Here is a 22,809-nt window from a genome sequence, read left to right on the forward strand (position 1 = left end):
AACTGGAAGATGGCTGGAGGTGGTTTTGTTGTTACATGTGCATGCATATCAGAATCAGCAAATGCATTTGTTAGAGCTGCATCACATGGATGCCAAGAAATCCAAGGAAGATACAATCAATGTGGTCATCGTAGGAAAATCGATTTTCATCTCTAAAGGCCATGACTGTAACCTGTCATTTATGTGGTCTCTCTAGTGAGGAGTTAAAGCCAAAATATTATAACACTATAATATATATATATATATATATATATATATATATATATATATATATATATAGTGATTAACTTTTCTTTTCTGTCATGTTAGAAGCTCAGTTCTACATCTACCTCCTTTGTCTTTACTGTGCAGTAATAGCCCTCTGTTCACTCAGTGGTAGGAGGATTTAAAATGGCAAAGCAGTTCTTCAGTTTTGTTTCTGATGCTAATATTCTTCCTTTGGGTATTAGGCATCTGGCCCAGCAGACACCAGAACTGTAATTCTTGCAAGGACCCACAAAAGACATGAGTCATTCCTGAGGAGATAATACCAAATGCCCTGTCTTCAAGTTTCAGAAATCCCTTATATACCTAGCTGCTGCACAATAGAATTTCCCCCAGCAGGTGGTAAATTACCGAGGCCAAGGTGGAGTAAACAATGGCCCTATAGCTAACCACCAGGGGGGCAGAGGGAGCAAAGAACAAACAGGGTGTTCAGCTGAAAAATGCAGCAAGATATCTGGCCAGAAAATGTCCTCAAGATGAACCCTGGGAGGAGAGGTAGACCCATGGGCCCTACAAGAACTAGAGGAGAGAGAATCAAACCTTTGCAAGTGGTTGCTCATTAAAAAGGTGTTAGGGGTGCTTAATGAAAGTCTGATTTCCTGCTTTGCATCCTAGCAGAGTCTCTGAATTACAGGCCTAAACCAACCATTCAGTTTTTCTGTTTCTCTCCGCTGACCCAGAAGTGTTTATGTAGTTTAGTCCTGTTAGCTACAACAGGAGCAGAAGTATAGTGAAGGATTTGTAATGCTAAGGGAAATTAGTAGACAGTGTGTTGGTGGACAATATATATGAACAAGACATTTTCTTCATTTGAATTGTTTTGTTATCAATTTAGATAAATATACTTACAAATCTTATATTAAATATTTTAATACATTTCAAAGAAAAATATCTTTTCCATAATTTCTTTTAGCATACTTTCTCTGACTGGGTTTTCTCACTTGTTATAACCATAGTTTCAGATACTTGATTTCACTTTCCAGATTTAATAAGATAGTTGCCTCTATTGCCTGTCTTTAGCAATTGATGCTTAGCAACATGGCTGCTGTATCAAAAATATAAATGACATTTTTCCTTCAGCTTTTGGATGTCTTGACTGGAAGCTTCCAGGAGCTCAGTCATGGCTTTCAAAGTATGGGACTAGCATAAGTATAACATTAACTTTATTTTAACAAATGGACGACGGTGTGTATTACCCATTAGATTATTTCATGTTTTCTTCTTTATCATTAAGCTTTTCGGGGTACCTTCTTTAGATTCAGGGTCCTAATACTGAAGTGTCTAGGCCATGGTTAGTCTTATGCAGTGATCTGCTTTGGCAGCTGCTGATTGGAGCAGTGCTCTAACCTTCAGGAAGTAAATGTGAGGCACTTCCATGTATCCTTGGAGAGGGTCTTACTAAACATCTTTACTTTGTTTGAGTAATGTCACTTTGATTTTAAGCAAATAACCTCTGTGTTGTTTTCTGCTCCATAGACTAGGGAGTTAAAATACTAGTGACATTGTAGTGATTAAAATAAAATAAAATAAAAGAAGTTCAATGGTTAGTGTTTCCAACTCCTCACCAGCTATGTCTAGATATGTATTCCCCAGGCACAGCTTCAGTAACTTATAATTTGAAGAAGTGCATCATGCTGCTCTAGGCCTTGAAGCTCCTCTCGAACCTTTAGATGCTAGTAAATACCTCTTTGCAGCCTGGGAAGTGGTACTTCATAAAGTGTGCATCATTCAGGTCAAGATCTTCAAACTCTGGTGAGATTTTTTTGCCTTTAATAGTGTGTTGCCTGACATGTATACACAGTAACATGTTGTTTTGATAAATATGTTTCTCTACTTCTGTATTCTTAAGGCTTTTAAAAAACGTTAATTATTTCAAAAACTGCTTCAGACGTATTTCAAATGTCCATATGTCTAAGAGTATTCAAATGTAGGAATCATGATAAAACTATAATTTTATTTTCAGGGTTAGATGTATGTATACATTGCAAATGAAATATTTATATATTTATATATGATTTTTACAAAGCAAGAACTCTAAATCAGCTCATAGTGCGAAATATCACTGTCTCCTCAGTTTGGATCACTGCCAATCACACCTTAGCTAATCAAACTTCCTCTCCATGCTTCCCTTCCTAGCCCAAAGTTGGCTGAAGAGAAAACGGGCTCTTCTTAGAGTTGTACCTCAGATAAGAACAGCTGTTTCAGAAACAATCACAATGATGACTGTAGGTTTAATCATTGGTAGTAATTTGTGGTTTGAGAAAAACCATCGTATCAGTCAGTGATTGTAATGATGCCCATTAGTCACAGGTGTGGCTCTTTTAGAGGCTTTTAGTAACTCACAGATGTGGCTCATTTTCTGTTTCATTCTATTTAAATTAATTAATATGGCTTTTAGTACTTAAAACTTAAATAGCAAGGTTTATGTTATTTTTCTAATATCATTGCTTTATTGTAACACCCGATTTGGTGTTACACCCTCGGTACAGTTCGCGCGCCACTGTACCGAACGCGAGTCGGGCAAGGGCCTGGAGATTGAAAAGAAGACACAGAGAGACCAGGGTCATTCGGAAGGAGATCAGCCGAATGCCACTTTATTCAGCGTTGGGGGAGTTTTTATCTACCTGACTGCAGCACAAGGATCTCCGCCCAGGCAGGTGGGAAATTACCATATTATCAATGGAGTGAATGCCCTGCAGCTAACCACCAGGCGGGGCAGGCATAGCACAGAAACACACAGGAAGCTTAGTAAGTTGATCATAAACTGTCCCCACAAATGCACCATAGGAATAAGGGAGACCAGGGCCCTACAGGTCCCCCTTTTGTATAAATTATGACTAGGCCTGTCTTGGGTGGCATTGGACGTCAGGCAATACCCCTTACCCGTCATGGGAAAGCATCCAGGTCAAAACACATTTCCTGTCTTAGGTTGAGGCAGCCCCCCAAAAGCCTTTCCTGTCTTTGGCTCACTAGTCATCCAACACCGAGTTCAGCCAGATTTGTGCTGAAAGATTTTCTGGGGCAATAGCTAAGGGGACTTGCCACGTGGCAACATTGACCTGAGCTTGCCTTTGGCTCTGGCATCATGACCATGAAGATGATGCTCCAGCATATGTAAGCATCCTTTAAGGAGACTGTGCTTGTTCAATTTTTAATAATTTTGCCCAAATAGGAGCCCTTTAAGTAAGGTCTCAGCGCTGGTGAAAATAACCCTGGTATAGCTAACTAGAATAATTTTAAGAGCCAATTTGTAAATTGTACACCTCAGGGTCCGTAAACAACAGCAATAAGCTTATTACTGTAACATCTAGCAGTGGTCTTTAACCACAACCAAGAGCAAAATTAACTGCAATATTTATTTGTAAATTTAGCTCAATTTGAATGGCTACGGCATTTGCAACCTGCCCTGAGAAGGTATCCTTTGTGCTAGCAGGAAGCAACTGACTGACTAATGAAAAATCCAGCAGCTTAGCTGCTGTGGCAGCAACAGCTGTGGCTGCCGATATAGATAGGTAGAAGGGCGAGGCCTCCAATTGTAACACCCGATTTGGTGTTACACCCTCGGTACAGTTCGCGCGCCACTGTACTGAACGCGAGTCGGGCAAGGGCCTGGAGATTGAAAAGAAGACACAGAGAGACCAGGGTCATTCGGAAGGAGATCAGCCGAATGCCACTTTATTCAGCGTTGGGGGAGTTTTTATCTACCTGACTGCAGCACAAGGATCTCCGCCCAGGCAGGTAGGAAATTACCATATTATCAATGGAGTGAATGCCCTGCAGCTAACCACCAGGCGGGGCAGGCATAGCACAGAAACACACAGGAAGCTTAGTAAGTTGATCATAAACTGTCCCCACAAATGCACCACAGGAATAAGGGAGACCAGGGCCCTACACTTTATCTCTTTTGAAAAACAGGCAGAAAAATCTGTCCTGGATCTACCCTCCATTTCCCCATATTTCTGTTTTAATTTTCATTTACCTATCTATCTTTTATATTGAGAGTTCCTATTGACCCATTCTAGGCACAAGGCATTTCAGACTCATGTGGTCAATACTCAACCATTTCTCAGCACCTACATTTTTATATACCACAAAGTCCTTGAAAGCCAAGATTCTGCCAGTTTAAGCAGTATGCTTAAATAATGTGGTTTCTTCCTGAATCCCATACTCAAGCCAGAATATGATTTCTCCCACCTTCTGGATGAGATGTGGTGCTCAGGTATGACATTAGAGGGAATTAGTCATGGCACATTGCCACTGTCCACACTGTCACTTCTCCACAGTGTGGGCAGTATGTGGTCACTGTTCTTAGGAAGAAGAGATGACAGCTACAGGTGGGATATCCTTTCTTAGTTCTATGCAGTATAGAACCTTCCAGTAAATAACTTCAGTGTGGGTGTATCTTATAGGAAATAGGAAAGCTTATGTTAAAGGAAAAAAGTCTTTCTTCAAAGGGTTTTCCCTAATCACTCTTTGCTATGAAAAGATTTTTGGTAACAGAGACAGGTGTAAGTTTGTTTGTACGAAAGTCCAACTTTTCAGAATCATTCCCTGTATCTGTAACACCTCTGAAAAGGCATTGGGAAATATGCCATTTTGAGATGACTCATTTTGGTTACTCTTAAAAACATAATACTTTTGAATTATTAAGGTCTCTAAGCAGCATGTGAGAGGGCTGTACACACTTACAGAGGAGAGAAAAATATTGCAAAACTTAGTGTATATGGCAAGATGAATTAACAAGATAAAAACAGTCTAAATTTCTCATTAATACATCTTAAGCATTTGTTTCACTGCAAGTAAAAAAGGGTGACTTTTATTCGCAAACAAAAACCCTCAGATAAATCATTCTTAATTATCTAAGCTTTGTTTTTTATTTTAATTTAAGACTATCTGTTCTCATTTACATGCCAAAATCCAGTTCTCACTTCCTCCCTTCTCCTGCTCCCTCCCTCTCCCCCTCCACTCCTCCCACCTCTCCGTCCACTCATCAGAGAGGGTAAGGCTTCCCGTGGGGAGTCAACAAGGTCTAACACATTGCTTTGAGGCAGGACCAAGGCCCTCCCCACTATATCTAGGCTGAGCAAGGTATCCCTCCAGAGACAATGGTCTTTTCCTGCTCTCCTCACCTGCTTTGCTCTGGTCTCCTTTCTGTCGACTTTCTTTCTTCTCCTGATGTGTATAACTCAAAATTATCTTTAAAGATACTCTTTTTTTCTTTCTCTCAATAATTAAGTTTTCCATCTTTTTCCACTGTGTAAAGACATTTTCAGGTAAGTGTGCCATACACAGCCACGCTACATGAGCTCACTCCTTATGTAGTAGTTTTGAACTTAGTCTATGGAGAGACTTCTTTAAGGTCATTGCTTTCTTATTTCCCAGTCATTGATTATAGTGTCCTTTTTTCCCATTAATCTGCTGGATCTGTCTAGAAGGAAACTTACTGTGCTTTTGTCAGTCACTGTCGGATTGCCGTAAAAAACTCTCTCAAGACTTTTTTTTTTTTTTTTATTTTGGCATGGAAATGATATCCTATTTATTCTGTAAACATATCTGAAGACACAATGAATTAAAAATTATATGCAAACCAAATCATTTCTTTTTTTTTTGATTTTTTTTATTGATAAAAGGAGGATAAAGAAAAGAAAAAAAAAACAAATTTCCACCTCCTCCCACCAGCCTCCCATTTCCCTTCCCCTCCTCCCACTCTTCTCCCCCTCCTCCCACTCCTCTCCCCCTCCTCCCACCCCTCTCCCCTTTCCCCCACTCCTCTCCCCCTCCCTTTCCAGTCCAAAGAGCTGTCAGGGTTCCCTGCCCTGTGGTACGTCCTAGGTCCTCCCCCCTCCATCCATATCTAGGAAGGTGAACATCCAGACTGGCTAGGCTCCCACCAAGCCAGCACATTGCGTAGGATCAAAACCGCGTGCCATTGTCCTTGGCGTCTCATCAGCCCTCATTGTTCGCCATGTTCAGAGAGTCCAGTTTTATCCCATGCTTTTTCTGGTAACAGTCCAGCTGGCCTTGGTGAGCTCCCAGTAGATCATCTCCACTGTCTCAGTGGGTGGGTGCACTCCTCGTGGTCCCGACATCTTTGCTCATGTTCTCACTCCTTCTGCTCCGAAGATCTTCACCAACCCCGCAACAGACAAAGGTCTGATCTCCAAAATATATAGAGAACTCAAGAAACTAGACTTTAAAATGCTAATTAACCCAATTAAAAAATGGGGCGCTGAACTGAACAGAGAATTCTCAACAGAAGAAGTTCAAATGGCCAAAAGACACTTAAGGTCATGCTCAACCTCCTTAGCGATCAGGGAAATGCAAATCAAAACAACTTTGAGATATCATCTTACACCTGTAAGATTGGCTAAAGTCAAAAACACCAAGGATAGCCTTTGTTGGAGAGGCTGTGGAGGAAGGGGTACCCTCATCCATTGCTGGTGGGAATGCAATCTTGTGCAACCACTGTGGAAGTCAGTGTTTCGGTTTCTCCGGAAATTCGGGATCAATCTCAAGACTTTTTGTTTAGTGAACAGGCTCATGTTTTGTAGGCTCGCAGGCCAGAAGAGGGCACCAGATCTCATTACAGTTGGTTGTGAGCCACAATGTGGTTGTGGGAGTTGAATTCAGGATCTCTGGAAAAGCAACCAGTGCTCTTAATACAGCTGAGTCATCTCTCCAGCTCCCCACCCCCAGGCTCAGGAAGTTTAAGTCATTATTTCCACATCATTGGGTGGCAAAGCTGTGGTCAGAGCTGAGATTTAATGCCACATCTGAAAACTATGCTCCTGTAACTCCACTGAGTAATTGCTTCTTTTGCCATTCAGGAATTTGTTTTGATTTTTCATTTGTTTTTGTTTTGTCTTGTATTTTTGATTGATGTTTTGTGTATTAATGTGTATGTGAGGTTTTTAACTTTTTAAAACTGGGTCTTAGCCAGCCTAGACTTCACTGCATAACCTAGGTTAGTGTTGACTCTCCTGCCTCAGCATTCTTGCTACAGGGATTATAGTATTGACTACCACACCAGCCTAGCACTGGTCTTTATGGATCCTTTAAAAAAAAAAAAAAATCTCAGTCTCTGGGCTTGAGAGATGGCTCAGGCTAAGAGCACTGGCTGCTCTTCTAGAGGTTCTGAGTTCAGTTCCCAGTGACTACATGGTGGCTCACAACTGTCTGTAATGAGATCTGGCACCCTCTTCTGGCCTGCAGGCATACATGCAGACGTGTATGTATACATAATAAATATGTATACTCTGTAAATATAATAAATAAACCTTTGAAAATAATCTCAGTCTCTTAGATTCTGAGATATTCTTCTGTTATCTTCCTTTCCTCTCATATTTCTTGTTCTAGTTCTTTAATCTTTATCCACTCATTTTGTTTTTAACTCCTACTGGGGGCAACCATGCATATATAGGTCTTATTTTTAATGTAATGTTTTTTGTGATCCTTGTCTACCCTCTTTCTCTCCCAATTTTCCTCTCATCTTGGAATCAAGCCCAGGGTCCTGCATACAGTGAACTTCAATGAACAAGTACTATAGCACTGAGTTCTCCCCAGGCCTTAAGACCCTTATTTGTTTGTTTTGAGGCAGGGTCTCACATACCCCATATTGGCCTTTGAGCTCCTTATCCTCCGGTCTCCCCTTCCTGAATTCCAGAATTGCAAACATGCACTGTCATTCCTAATTTTGCTTGTTTGTTTGTTTTTATGTCTTGATGGGGATAAAGCCTTGTGTGTAGCCAACCACTCTTGAGACCAGCGGAGCCACATCTCAGCCTATCTCTTGTTTTGCTGGGGTTTTTTTTATAGTCATTTCTCTCTTTATCAGGCCAGAAACATTGGTTATCTTTCACTTTTCATTACATTGTGGACTGATGTCCAACATATTTATCAAGTAAGCTCCTCTCTTAACTTCATTCCTGTAACATATAGAGTTTTAAAATATGGTTTTAGAATCTACTACTTCCTACTTCTACTGGTTTTCTACATGCTCATACTTGGATATCTGTGATAGCCAACTACTGCAGACTATTGGAATTTATATTGCATTATTGTTTTTATGTTATAGTCATCTCCACAGGGTACACATTTCAAGATTCCCTGAAACTTCCTGTGTGTACAGTCGTGAAGCTGTCTACGTATACCTTGTTTTTCTATGTATATGTAACTATTATAACCATAACTCATCAATGAGGAATAGATACAACATTAATAGAAAACTCACAAAATATATTGTTATAAAAAGCATGTGACTGTGTTCTCTAATATGACTTATGGCACTTGCATGTTTTCTTTAAAAGCAATACCCTTCTGGGTTCCCTTTGCTAGCATTGCTAACATTGTGTGGTTTTATGCTTTGGGGGCACTTTTAAGTAAAACACAGATCAGTTAAACACAAGTACAGTAACACAAGGACAAGTGATCTCATAGCCAGCATGGAACTTGTATCAGATACAAGAGGGATGCATATCAGATGAGGTTGGACTGAGAATCTTAAGTATGTTGATTAATTTAAAACTTAAGAAGTTCTAGGAAATATTTCTGGAATTCCACATTTTGTATTTTTTTTTATCAAGGTTGACTAAATAACAGGCCAGAAAGCCAAACCATAGTAAGAAAGGATTGTTACATTGCCAAATTCACATTATAGACTATTGCTCCTCTTTGTTATATAACCTTCAGAGGTATTCACTTATATGTGGATAGAATATACAAATCTTACCATAAAATTAAATAATGTTATAAATCCAGTTTGAAACTTGCTCTCAAATATCTAATACTTCCCTCTTTCCTAAAAACAGCCTAACTTGGTATATTGTGTTTCTCTGGCTCTCTTGATACAATATAAACTAAGATGGCCTTCTTCAGTGTTTCTCCCCATCAGAGCTAATGAGACCTTTCCACTCCTTCAAGTCTTATCCAAGTGTCCTAGTTCCTAGTAATTATTTCTGGCATTGAACTGTTAAAATGCTTATTTTACATGTTCATTTAAGCTTTATTCAACCATCTTGTATCACTAATTTGTCTTGTGGGTGTATTGTTATTTACCTATGTGTCTCTTCTCTGGGTAAAACCTGCTACTGAATACCATACCTATGTAAACTTTTAAGATTGATGTATATAGAAAAATATGTAAATATGCACATGGATCTGTTTTATAAACTAGTCTCTGGGTATTCATTATATTCAACTATGAAGTTTAAGTGGCTATTTCCTTAAATGTCCCTAATTCTTTTGGGCTGATTATATAGCTCAGTTAGTGAGTCAAGGTGCCTGTGCCCATTAATGGCCTTCTAGAGCCTCTGTTAGGGGTAAATTCTTGTGAGAACTTTTTTATGAACCAAATATTAATAGGTTTTTCAGCCAGGCAGTGGTGGTGTGCACCTTTAATCTCAGCACCTAGGAGGCAGAGGCAGGTAGATCTCTGGAATCAAGGCCAGCCTCGTCTACAAAGGGGGAGTTGCAGGAAAGAAATAGGTTTTTAGTATAAACATTATGAGTTTATCATTTTCTGAAGAAATATTAGGCATGATGTCTGTTTTTCTATACAATTTATTTACCCCCATGGTAACTTTTCTTCAGAAATACTTTTAGGGAACATCTGCTTTGGCTAATATTTCTGAGTTTATCTTTATGCCTTGGGGCAGCTCACTACAAGATTGAACACCATGTGGTCAATTGCATTCACCTAACAAATACATTTTAGATTTCTCCACAAGTGACAACTAGCAACTGCACTCTGATCACAACTTAAATAATCCTAAAACTAGAACAGAATAGAGTATATTAGGAATTAAAATTTTAATAAGCAATGGGATTAAATAAATAAATGTGAGGTTAAAGTAGTAAATTTGAAACCTAAGTCTGTTTTGGAAAAGCAAAAAGGAAGAAGAATCAAGCAGATGACAGACTGACTGAGCAGCTGAGCTATAGTTGCAAGCCTGTTTCTTACATGCTTCTAATGTGAACTGATCCCCGTGCTCGCTGCCTATACCTCCTGTGCTTACCTGGACTGACCTGCCTGCTCCAGGGAAAGCTCAACCTCAAAACTGGCACCTGCTTCCTTTCCTCTTCAAAACAATAAAGTTGGCTTATTTCAGATCGTTTTTCCAGGTTTCAGGATTGTCTTTAAAACTACTATCTATACTTACTTTTTTCATTTAATTATTTTAGAGAACTTAAGTTAGATTAGAATGTAAGTTTTCAAAACACATTCCGTGAAAAAGAAATGATCAACAGTGCATTGTTATTATTAATTTTATGATACTTAATGAGCCAAATATCAAGTATAACTAAATAGTATTAAATGATGTTGAAATGTCACCACACTCTATCTAGAAAAAGAATTAATTTATTTTTGGGTAATTTTAACAGGGAGACTAGAATTAATTTTTTATCTTTTAAATGGTAATTTTGATATGAATAAAGTATTGTAATGTATAATAAACATTCTTTTTTCTTTAAATCACTTCAGTTAAAATAAAACACTGCAATAATTCTAACGTAGTTTTATCAGTTTTACATAGAGCCATTTGGCAAACAAACATGACTCCCTTTGTCTAGTTAGATCAAGTAAACATACAGTCAACTCTCAATCATTCAGACTAATGGAGGAAAGGATGGAACAAGCATTAAAATTTGTCTAGTCCCCGCCCCTCAAACACTGCCAAGAAAGCCTGCCTCTGAAAAAAGGCTTTCTATCTTGATCACAGTACATCATGTAGCCTTTGTTTCCAAGGAGCCAGTGGAATACAGCCGAAACTGACAGGAAAGCCTCATGCTATCACTGTCTGCTCTTTTTTGTGTGCATTTTCGAGGTGCTGCCTTAGCATTGCTTTATAGGACTACATTTCACATGAAAAGTTGATAGTGTTGCTGTTAAGATTCTGTTGGCTCATAAAATCAGCTTTATATAAAAACCCTTATCTTCAAATTGCAATTTGTAGATAATTATAACATTTCAAAAGCATTACCTCATGGTACCAAATTGCTTTTTAAAAATTTTAATGCAAAATTTTAATGAGAACATTTTTATCTTTGAGAGTCTTTCATAAAAATTCTTCCAACTCTTAAAATTCTAATATGTGCAATATTTCTAACTGAAGAAATGCTGAAGGAATTTATGTGTGAAAACAGTATGTTGCATGTACATTATATGTCATTTTCTCTGCCAATTAGCTGCACACATTGTACTAGTATCCAGACACATGGATTCATGGGAATGCATGTATCTGGAGAACTACAAGTTGAAATAAACACACCTGCCTTTTATTTCAATAACTGCACATTCAAATGAATCTGGCATTTATTTGAATGTGACTTTTTTATATGTGCGAGAACATTGCTTTCAGCGTTTAGTTTTTTGCTGTTGATGTTTCTGTTGTTGATTTTTAAGTGAAAAGTAGATACAAATGTGAGGGTAGTGCTTCTCTGGACAACTCTGCATGCAGAGAAAAGGAAATTCAAAGAGAAACATATCAAGTACAACTGAAAGCTTTGTCTTACATGCTTTCTCTCAGTGGTACTTTAACTAGATGCTTATAAAATGTAGTAGTGCTCAAAGCCAAAGTAGTAAAACCCATGAGTTGACCTGGAGTTTGGCCATTTTCCCTGTAACTTACATAATGTAATTACCTTTGTTTCCAGAAAGAAGTTGTTAGTGTTCCTTCCATTTGGAGAATCTAATTGTTTTTTCTCCAAAAGCTATTTTCTTAAAATGTATACCACAGTACATACCTGAGCTTTAAAAAATTATGCTTTCTATTAGGAAAGGGAAGTATCTGTTGCAAAGCTCATTTTATAGTCTATATCATGGCGTGTCCACATCCCTCCTAAATTAGTCCATATTTCTATATACTTACTACCTGTCATGAGCCAGAAAATAGGATCTCTTCATGAATCTCAACTTTGAATTTCCTATTTTTCATTGCATGTGAATTATCAACTCTACATACTAGTTGTAGCTCAGGCTCCAGTTTGTGTTTTTGCATGTTAAAGCTATCAACGTTATAGTAATGCTGGAAAGACCCGTAGCTATGGTTCTGCAATTGCCTAATTACTAAAATTTATAAACCAAGGCTGACTTTGCTTATGTAGACTTGTCTTTCTGCCTTAGGGAGTGAGCTACTTTATGTCCAAGGGTATCCTAGATGATTCGCCAAAGGAAATAGCAAAATTTATCTTCTGTACAAGAACACTAAATTGGAAAAAACTGAGAATCTACCTTGATGAAAGGTAAAGCAAAAATTAAATTTTTATCAGAAATGAGTTAAGTAATGTTTTAACTTTTACTTTAAACGCTATAGTACATAGAACAATCTAGTTGTAAAACTGAGTAAAAGCATAAAAAGGTTTATTATGTCTTACAATTGATTAGACTTTTTGTTTCGAATGCTAATGAAACCTTGACATTATGAAAGTAACAGATGCCACGTGTGGTCTGACATAAGCTTATAAACATCTGTAATAACAGCATCAGAAGCTGAGGCAGAGGATCTCAGAGCTGCGGCCAGCCACAGCCATAGAGTGAGGCACTGTCTCAGAAACATAAATAGATACAAAATGATAGCCCAGCATCCCTGGGACGCAATCTAAGATCAAGTATCATCTTTGTGGAAGTTGCAGCCCTAACTTAATAGTTAGCCATGAACTAAGTGTTTAGGTGACCAGAAGTTCTAAATCCTGAAACTGCTCATTTAAAAATCTATTGTAAAGACAAACTGTAAACTGCAGAACCTAGGGACTCTAAGGGTTGTGGATAGTTGCATAATATTGCATAGACATTATGCACATGTCTACAAAGTCTGAAAAGGTGAAGCTGGAGAGATGCCTCACAGTTAAGAGCACTTGATGCTCCTGCAGAGGATCCAGGTATGGTTCCCAGCAGGCTCATGGTGACTCACAACCGTCTATAACTCCAGTTCCAGATCATTCATTCTCTTCTGGCCTCAGTGATGCACAGACAAGCATGCAGATGAAACATCCATGTATATATAAAAAAAAGTCTAAAAAGGTGACATTAAGTATGTCAATCACACAGGTAGAGATAATGGATCATATTGCATTCTCATCTGGTAATTATTCACTTGTACCCTTATATTTTAGCTAATTGGAGACATGAAAATATTAAGAGAGCATCTACATCAGCTTACTTGTCATTGAATGAAGTCTCCTATGAAAGGTGTTGTCCTTGCTACTGTGTCGTTAAATGCTAGAGACCTAGAGATTGTTGCTTCTTCTGTAGATCTTTCTGTACATATTTAGCTTTGCTGACCTTGTGCTCTCTTGTTGCATTTGCTTTAACTCTGCCATTTGTGTTGTGTAAGTAGACATAGGCCAACTACAAACAAAGCAGTATGGCCCTATTCCATTAACTCTATTTACAAATATAAGCAGTGGGCCAGAGTTTGCCTACTTGCTGTATTTGCCTAGTCTTGTCATAAGCAATTGGTCAAAATGAAGGCTATGGTCATATAATCAAGTTTGAGTTCAGCAACAATTAGAGAATGTTGTCACAAAGAGTATTTAATTCTATAGGTTAAAATATATAACACATATATATATTTATACATGATACAATAATTACATAATTATAAACACTTAAATATATATCATAGAATTATTATAACCATATGTTGGGATGGTGAGCAGCCACTGAAAAGAATGAAGTGAATCTATTTGTAAAGACAAAACCATGTACAATGAACACTATGAGGAAGGAGGAGCAGATTGTAAAGCAGTGTGTATATACTCTATGTGGGTGTTTTTGGAAGTCTACATAAATAGCTCTTACCTCTGAAAATGTGTCTTGGTTCAGTACAGGAAGATTCCTTCTAATTTAAAGGGCATGAATTCTACTTCTGGTTGGCTTAGATCAGAAGGTACTGACTGGTAAAGAAGCAGTGTTTCTTTGTTTCTCTGCGGGAAGGGTGTTTGTCTCTGTGTAGCCCAGACTGGCCTTGAACTCATTATCCTCCTGCCTCAGCTTCATGAGTGCCACTATACCAACTCAGTAGCACTTTCTATACTTCAAATTTTTGATAAGTAGAATTATTTTATAAGTGTATTATTTTTAAGTAAAATTCCATATTTCACTTTATCTTGTTTTAGGCTATTTGTGCAGGGGTTCAAAGTATCTTAACTTTGTAAATGATTATATTTAATGTTTTTAAAGGGTACAGATATTATATACTTTATAGGACTGACTGATACAGTAATCAATGATGATTTATATTTTATACAAAAATGACAAATTATAATTTTTCATTTTTTAGAAATATTAACTACAGCTGCACCTTTTTTCTCCTTCTTTAGGAGAGATGTCTTGGATGACCTTGTAACCTTGCATAATTTTAGGAATCAATTCTTGCCAAATGCATTGAGAGAATTTTTTCGTCATATTCATGCTCCTGAGGAACGTGGGGAGTACCTTGAAACTCTTATAACAAAGTTCTCACATAGGTTCTGTGCTTGTAATCCTGACCTAATGCGAGAACTTGGCCTTAGTCCTGGTAAGGATAACTCTGTGTGTGTGAATGTGTATGCGTGTGCGTGTGCGCATGCACAAGTTTTGCATTATTTTTCCAATCCCTACCATCTGTGGAAAAAATAATCATAATATGAGGCATTTTTTCCACTGTGGGGAAAATACTTCCACAAACTGTAAACGTTTAAGTGTTGCCACAGGGATGACATGGGTGCAGACTCAGAAGGACATGCACTTACCCTTGCACAGGGATGGCATGGGTGCACACTCTGAAGGACATGCACTTACCCTTTGCACAGGGATGACATGCGTGCACACTCAGAAGGACATGCACTAACCCTTGCACAGGGATGGCATGCGTGCACACTCTGAAGGACATGCACTTACCCTTTGCACAGGGATGACATGCGTGCACACTCAGAAGGACATGCACTAACCCTTGCACAGGGATGACATGGGTGCACACTCAGAAGGACATGCACTTACCCTTTGCACAGGGATGACATGCGTGCACACTCAGAAGGACATGCACTTACCCTTGCACAGGGATGGCATGGGTGCAGACTCAGAAGGACATGCACTTACCCTTGCACAGGGATGGCATGGGTGCACACTCTGAAGGACTTGCACTAACCCTTTGCACAGGGATGGCATGGGTGCAGACTCAGAAGGACATGCACTTACCCTTGCACAGGGATGGCATGGGTGCACACTCTGAAGGACATGCACTTACCCTTTGCACAGGGATGACATGCGTGCACACTCAGAAGGACATGCACTAACCCTTGCACAGGGATGGCATGGGTGCACACTCTGAAGGACTTGCACTAACCCTTGCACAGGGATGACATGGGTGCACACTCTGAAGGACTTGCACTAACCCTTTGCACAGGGATGGCATGGGTGCAGACTCAGAAGGACATGCACTAACCCTTGCACAGGGATGGCATGGGTGCACACTCTGAAGGACTTGCACTAACCCTTTGCACAGGGATGGCATGGGTGCAGACTCAGAAGGACATGCACTTACCCTTGCACAGGGATGGCATGGGTGCACACTCTGAAGGACTTGCACTTACCCTTGCACAGGGATGGCATGGGAGCAGACTCAGAAGGACATGCACTTACCCTTGCACAGGGATGGCATGGGTGCACACTCTGAAGGACATGCACTAACCCTTGCACAGGGATGGCATGGGTGCAGACTCAGAAGGACATGCACTAACCCTTGCACAGGGATGGCATGGGTGCACACTCTGAAGGACTTGCACTAACCCTTGCACAGGGATGGCATGGGTGCACACTCTGAAGGACTTGCACTAACCCTTTGCACAGGGATGGCATGGGTGCACACTCTGAAGGACTTGCACTAACCCTTGCACAGGGATGGCATGGGTGCACACTCAGAAGGACATGCACTAACCCTTTGCACAGGGATGGCATGGGTGCACACTCTGAAGGACTTGCACTAACCCTTTGCACAGGGATGGCATGGGAGCAGACTCAGAAGGACATGCACTAACCCTTTGCACAGGGATGGCATGGGAGCAGACTCAGAAGGACATGCACTTACCCTTGCACAGGGATGACATGGGTGCAGACTCAGAAGGACATGCACTTACCCTTGCACAGGGATGGCATGGGTGCACACTCTGAAGGACATGCACTTACCCTTGCACAGGGATGGCATGGGTGCACACTCTGAAGGACTTGCACTAACCCTTTGCACAGGGATGGCATGGGATCAGACTCAGAAGAACATGCACTTATCCTTTGCACAGGGATGGCATGGGAGCAGACTCAGAAGGACATGCACTAACCCTTTGCACAGGGATGACATGGGAGCAGACTCAGAAGGACATGCACTTACCCTTTGCACAGGGATGACATGGGTGCACACTCAGAAGGACATGCACTTACGCTTTGCACAGGGATGACATGGGAGCAGACTCAGAAGGACATGCACTAACCCTTTGCACAGGGATGGCATGGGAGCAGACTCAGAAGGACATGCACTTACCCTTTGCACAGGGATGGCATGGGATCAGACTCAGAAGGACATGCACTAACCCTTTGCACAGGGATGACATGGGTGCACACTCAGAAGGACATGCACTTACGCTTTGCACAGGGATGACATGGGAGCAGACTCAGAAGGACATGCACTAACCCTTTGCATATAACAGATGCACAGCATTAGGAAGAAGTTAGACTAACTATGTCAATTTTTTAAAGTTATTTGTTATTTTTTTACCAGCTGATGTAAAGTTTTTTGAAGCTTTTAATAAGCTGTACATAGATAACATATATTTTCCACTAAAATTTGTTTTAATACAATTAATTTTCACTGTGTGTACGTATATACACATGCTAGCTCTCAAGTCTCGTATGTGTACTTTCATTTTATAGACTTACTTGTATTTTTTTTAAGATTAGGCTTATTAAGCAATGATTGCAGAACAAAACATACCTGTCATATGAAATTTGCCGAGTATGTTTTATGAGATATAACATTTATAACATTTAACATATAACATAAGATTTCAGGATTCTAAAATAGTATAATACTATAAATATCGTAAGTGTTGCTACTGTTGTGATCTTAAGCACCCTGTGATTATATGAAAAAAGAAAATTCCTTTGTTGCATGTGCTCAAGCAGGGCAATGTTTTCCCTAAAGATTTATTTTTGAAGGTCATATACAGATTCCACCCACGTTCAGAGTACACCTCTCAAATGTGAATAGTAATTTAACAACCTTAAAAATGTTTTGCAATCTCTTTTTAGTGCCAAGGTAATACATTTCATGCCATTAAAAATACTCTCAAATTAAATTAGGTTTTGTAAAAAGCATTCTTTGTAAATAAATATCATGATTTTTTTTAAATCAAGATGGTAGAATTTATTTTAATTATAGTTGGATGTAAATATCCCATTTGAAAATGAAAGTAGACCAAATTCTGAAATGTTACGTCTGGAATGTATTTTCACAACAAACTCCTAAAAATCTTGAAGGTCCTTTGAACTGGAGAGACTGCTGGTTTCCTTGGTAATCAGACTGGCTGAGTTTACCTCGGTTTGCCTGGTCATAGGCAGTTTCCCAGAGCTTTGAAGACTAACCTGGAAGAAAAGCCTGACTCATTTTGTGATAGAAACTTTTGTCTCCTTAGCACCAGAGATATTTTGAGCAAACCAATAACCGGTGTGTTTCCTTTTCCTTCAGATGCTGTCTACGTACTGTGCTACTCTTTGATTCTGCTGTCCATTGACCTCACTAGTCCCCATGTGAAGAATAAAATGTCAAAAAGAGAATTTATTCGAAATACCCGCCGTGCTGCTCAGAACATTAGTGAAGATTTTGTAGGACACCTTTATGACAACATCTACCTTATTGGCCATGTGGCTGCATAAAAGCACAATTGTTGGTACTTCAACTTTTACTCCAGACTAAGTCTATCCAGGAAAGGACTTAGCAGCAATGGGGGCTGCATCAATGCTGGTCTCTCAGCCTCTGTATGCGATCAACCTGGAGTGCACAGCCTCTTTTTGTTTCACTGTTTTCTAGTTTAGAAATTTCAAAACTAACTAATATTGGTGAATATTTCTCAATTTTGCTCATCATGTTTGCACAAAACAGCCATTGTATAACACAGCTGTAGAGAATGTTAAACTGACATATGCTTTCTAAGGTGGAGTGTTTGTGCATTAGATTTCTCTGAAAACGATCCATTTCCATCCTTTAAAATACCATGTAATGTATGCATATTTAACTAAAGAGATTTATAATCGTAATTATTTTATTGTAAAGATTTTAACTAAAACTTTTCCTTTTCTCTTGAACTGAGTTCGGAAATTTTTTTGTCAAAGTCAAATCTGACCTGGAAACCAATACCAGCTTCCCATTTCTTGGAACTTTGAAAAGAATGTTGATTTGTTACTCTATTAATATACTATGCAAAACTGGCCTTATTTGTATACCATTTATCATTTGATTCATTTTTAAAACTTAGTTAATAAAGTTTCAATACATTTAGAATATAAAATATTTAGAATATAAAAAAGTCAGAATTTAAAAGTCACACTTCCCTAGAACTTGTGGAAGTCTTTACTTCCTTGTTTCTGAAGTACTTGGTCTTAACTATTTTCCTAATCTCAATCTATCTTCAGAGTTAATTAATAAAAGGATATTACGCCGTGAATCACACTATATACTCGTTACTCTTCAGGCGTGTGTCAAGGGCTCCCATGTGATGTGTTCTGTGCTAGGTTATAGTAGTGATGCTTAGACTGAGTTCATGCTGGTGGAATAAGAGGGAAGCTGTGGGTTTTTTTTTTCCTCAAGTTAGTTGTTATTTTTTGGTGAATGATGCATTGACCTCTCCCTCTGTCTACCTCCTTCACTTTTAGATGTCTCTCATACCTGCTGATATCTCCCTCCCTCTCTACCTACCCCTTTTCTCAATTTGACTGTCTTTTTTTAAGCCTTCATTTCCCTATTGTTTTCCTTTTGATTTTCATACTCTGCCTTCTTTTTTTCAATATAGTTTTATTATGGACATAGTCAAACAGAAAGTCGAAACATTTTTCAGTGGAAGCCTGCACACTCCCCCATTGTAATTCTGCAATTACAGTTTCACTATTTGCTTCATCATGTATTCATTCATCCCTCCATCTGCCAACTTACCTTAATATCTTAAACATACCAAGATTAGCTTCAAAAATATATATTCTTTGTTGCTAAATTTCTACATCATTGACTAGAGGTCTACATTTTTAGCCATTTTTCATTTTGAGGTAAAATTTACATTCAAGGAAATGTAAAAGTATTATGTGACTCTTTCCAAATGCTGACCCTCTGCAAATTAAATTATGTCAGTTATATGAAGTTACTGTAATTAACTATAATTAATATTATACCACTTTGTGTGGCATATTCTCTACCCACAATCTTCGAGTTGTTATATATTATAAAATCCAAAGTCTTTTATTTTTTTAACAAGCATCTTTACTTTAAATGAAGTAAGAAAAAATAATCTTTTGTATTTACTAATAATATAATTTTAAATACTCTTTGTATGTGTGTGAAGATTCAAACCCTTTTTACAGTATTTTTCTTCTCAAAATGAGAACATCTATTGTAATTGTGGTCATCTAGTTATCATAGTTTCATTTGATTTGTTGTTGTTTTATTTTATTGAACATAGATTCTTCTCTTATACAATACATCCTAATCACTGTTTCCCCTCCCTCCATTCCTCTCAGCTTTTCCCCTCCTTCCCTCTCCCCTAAACCCACTCCTGACTCTGTTTCCTCTTCAGAAAAGATCAGGCCTCCAAAAGACAATGGCCGAATAGGACAAAACAAGATGTAGTAAGTCAAGACAAAAGCTCTTGTATTGGGGCTGAGAAAGGTAACCCAAGAGAAGGAAGAGTCTCAAGAGCAGGCAAAATAATCAGAGAGGGAACCCATGTTCTACACTACCTGGTTGTCTAGGAACTGGAGACTGGATAGCCCAGAGGCATAGGGTAGACCCAAACACAACTGGTTTTAAAAAATCAATGAAATGATCCTAATGTTATCCTGCTATACTCCTAGATCAGTGCCTTGTCCAGTCATCATCAGAGAGGCTTCCTCTGGCAGCAGATGGAAGCAAGTACAGAAACCCACAGCCAGGCATTATGCAGAGAGAGTCTAAAATTGGAGGTTTCTATTAGGTTCCTCTCTTGGGAGCTAAAGGGGTTGAGGATACCAGGACACCATGATCCACCAACTCAACTAAGCAGGCCTCACCTCACATGGGCTCACAGACACTAAAGTGGCAATCGTGGGGCCTGCATATGTCTGCACCAAGTTCTCTGCATATATATTATTGCTGTTAGCTTGGTGTTTTTGTGGGACTCATACTTTTTGTAAAGACTGTTTGTTTGTTTGTTTGTTTACTATGTATATATGCCTGCATGTCTGAATAAGACACTAGATCTCATTATAGATGGTTGTGAGCAACTATGTTGTTGCTGGGAATTGAACTCAGGACCTCTGGAAGAGCAGCCAATGCTCTTAACCTCTAAGCTATCTATCTCTCTAGCCCAGAACTCATAATTATATTTGAAATTACCTTTCTTTTTGAAGAAATTTTCGCTGAATATGCAATTCTACTTTGACATCCTTTTCTTTTATACCCCTCCTTAGGAAATGATTTATTTTTGGCCTATGAGTTAGAGATGATAGTTCAGCATTGCAAGGAAGGTATGGCAATTGGTACCAGATTGGTACCCTGGTGGTGAAAGCTTTCAGAGAAGGTGGGAGCATCCAGCACACCCCCTTTACATCTCTGCAGATCAGAAAGGAAATCTTCACAGAGCAAAGTCAGACAATAATGTAAAATCTAAGGATTCATTTCTGTCAGCCAACCTTATTCCTTAAAGGTCCCACAGCCTTTGGAAACAGCACCATTATCTGGGGGACCAAGTGTTCCAGAACATGAGTCAGTTGGGGACATTCCACATTTAAACGATAATATCCCTTTTGACCCCATGGCCGTCTCAATGCAAAAATACTTCAGAAATCCAAACCTGTCTCTTGTAGACTTAAAGCAACCTATTTAGTAATGAGCTTCTGTAAAATCGATTCTAAACCACAAAGTATTATATGTTTCAAATATGCAGTGCCATACAGAATCCCATTGCAAAAGAGACGAGTGTGGACAGAGCAAGGAAGAATTGGAAGAAAGCGAGATCAAAACCCAGCAGGAAAAATAACAAACTCTACACACCTGACCTGGATCTAGAGCTCATTGATGACATCAGTTAGGCTCCAACAGACGTATATAATCTTATTAGCCCAGCTCTGCCACCTGAAGTACACATGACCTCCTTCTTAGACGCTACACTCAGTCCCTTCCGCTGACCCTGGAAGACATTCATTTTTCTGACATTTCCGGTTTCCTGAGATTGCTATTGTGACTTACAGATTTCAATTTCAGTTTCATGCTTCATTCAGAAAGTCCAAGGAAACTCCCTGCTACACCTTGCCTGGCCACAACAACTTTCTAGTACCTTGATGTTCCAAAAACTCCTGCCAACATTCATGTCAGTAATGACCCCAAATTCAACTGCCAGCTCAAGATATACCATGGACCACTGGACTGCTGGACCACAGGTGATGTAGTTTCTGTGTGCCACTCTGCCTGAACCTGGGAAGTCCCTTCTCCAGCCAGTCCAGCTTTAGCATGTACCCTGGAGGGTCTTACCTACCTAGGCACTCTCCTGGGTTTCTGTTTTCACACCCTTGGGGTTTGACAGGTGATGTGCACAGTCCTCCTCTTGATTGTCGCAGTATGGTATAAGTGCATTCTAGACCACCAATCACTGTGAGTTTCCAAAGCTACTCTTCTATGATCCTAGTTTCTTTAGCCATTACTGCCAGCTTTTCCTCAGCTACTTTGTCCTCAATTTGAAATTCATTCATTCTTCTTTTCTTGCCCAAATGTACATTTCCCACATTTTCTGCTGTCTTTCACTGTAAATCTATTGAGAGCAGAGAACTATAACGTTACTGCAATCTAAATACGCTACCATCAATTTTCTGCTGCCTAAAAACAGTCCATTATCTTAAAATTCATTCTCACTTAAAGACAGACAGAATGTGCCAGTTGATTTTCCAGATCGCTATCTTCCCCGAAATCTTCTGTTCCTATCTCTATTCCCCTCTGACATTCCCCTCACCCAGTGTTTGCCATGTGTACTTTTTTTTTTTTTAATTTTCGAGACAGGGTTTCTCCATAGCTTTTTTGGTTCCTGTCCTGGAGCTAGCTCTTGTAGATCAGGCTGGCCTTGAACTCACAGAAATCCGCCTGCCTCTGCCTCCCGAGTGCTGGGATTAAAGGCGTGCGCCACCACCGCCCGGCCACGTGTACTTTTTTTATCCTTCTGATCTGCCTCACTTCCTGTAGAGTGACCCGAACGCTCTGACTACAGCGTGTAGGGGCTTCTCTAGTCTAGTTCCTAACCTTCCCACAATCCTCCCACTCGCCAGTTCCAGGCTGATGATCCGTG

General features: G+C 39.3%; 1 protein-coding gene across 3 annotated transcripts in view; it reads left to right on the forward strand.

Annotated features, from left to right (window-relative positions):
* Positions 1-18,954, forward strand: part of Fbxo8 (F-box protein 8) — a 46,959-nt gene extending 28,005 nt beyond the window's left edge. For all 3 annotated transcript variants that reach the window (XM_075986800.1, XM_075986799.1, XM_075986801.1), the window contains 3 exons: positions 12,386-12,504; positions 14,584-14,780; positions 17,979-18,954. In XM_075986800.1, coding sequence (XP_075842915.1) covers positions 12,386-12,504; positions 14,584-14,780; positions 17,979-18,166 — 504 coding nt within the window. In that variant the 3' untranslated portion in view covers positions 18,167-18,954. The remainder of the gene's footprint in view (positions 1-12,385; positions 12,505-14,583; positions 14,781-17,978) is intronic.
* The last annotated feature ends 3,855 nt before the right edge of the window (positions 18,955-22,809 follow it).

The sequence above is a fragment of the Microtus pennsylvanicus genome, chromosome 9 (genome assembly GCF_037038515.1).
Source record: "Microtus pennsylvanicus isolate mMicPen1 chromosome 9, mMicPen1.hap1, whole genome shotgun sequence".
In the NCBI taxonomy this organism is placed as follows: Eukaryota; Metazoa; Chordata; class Mammalia; order Rodentia; family Cricetidae; genus Microtus; species Microtus pennsylvanicus.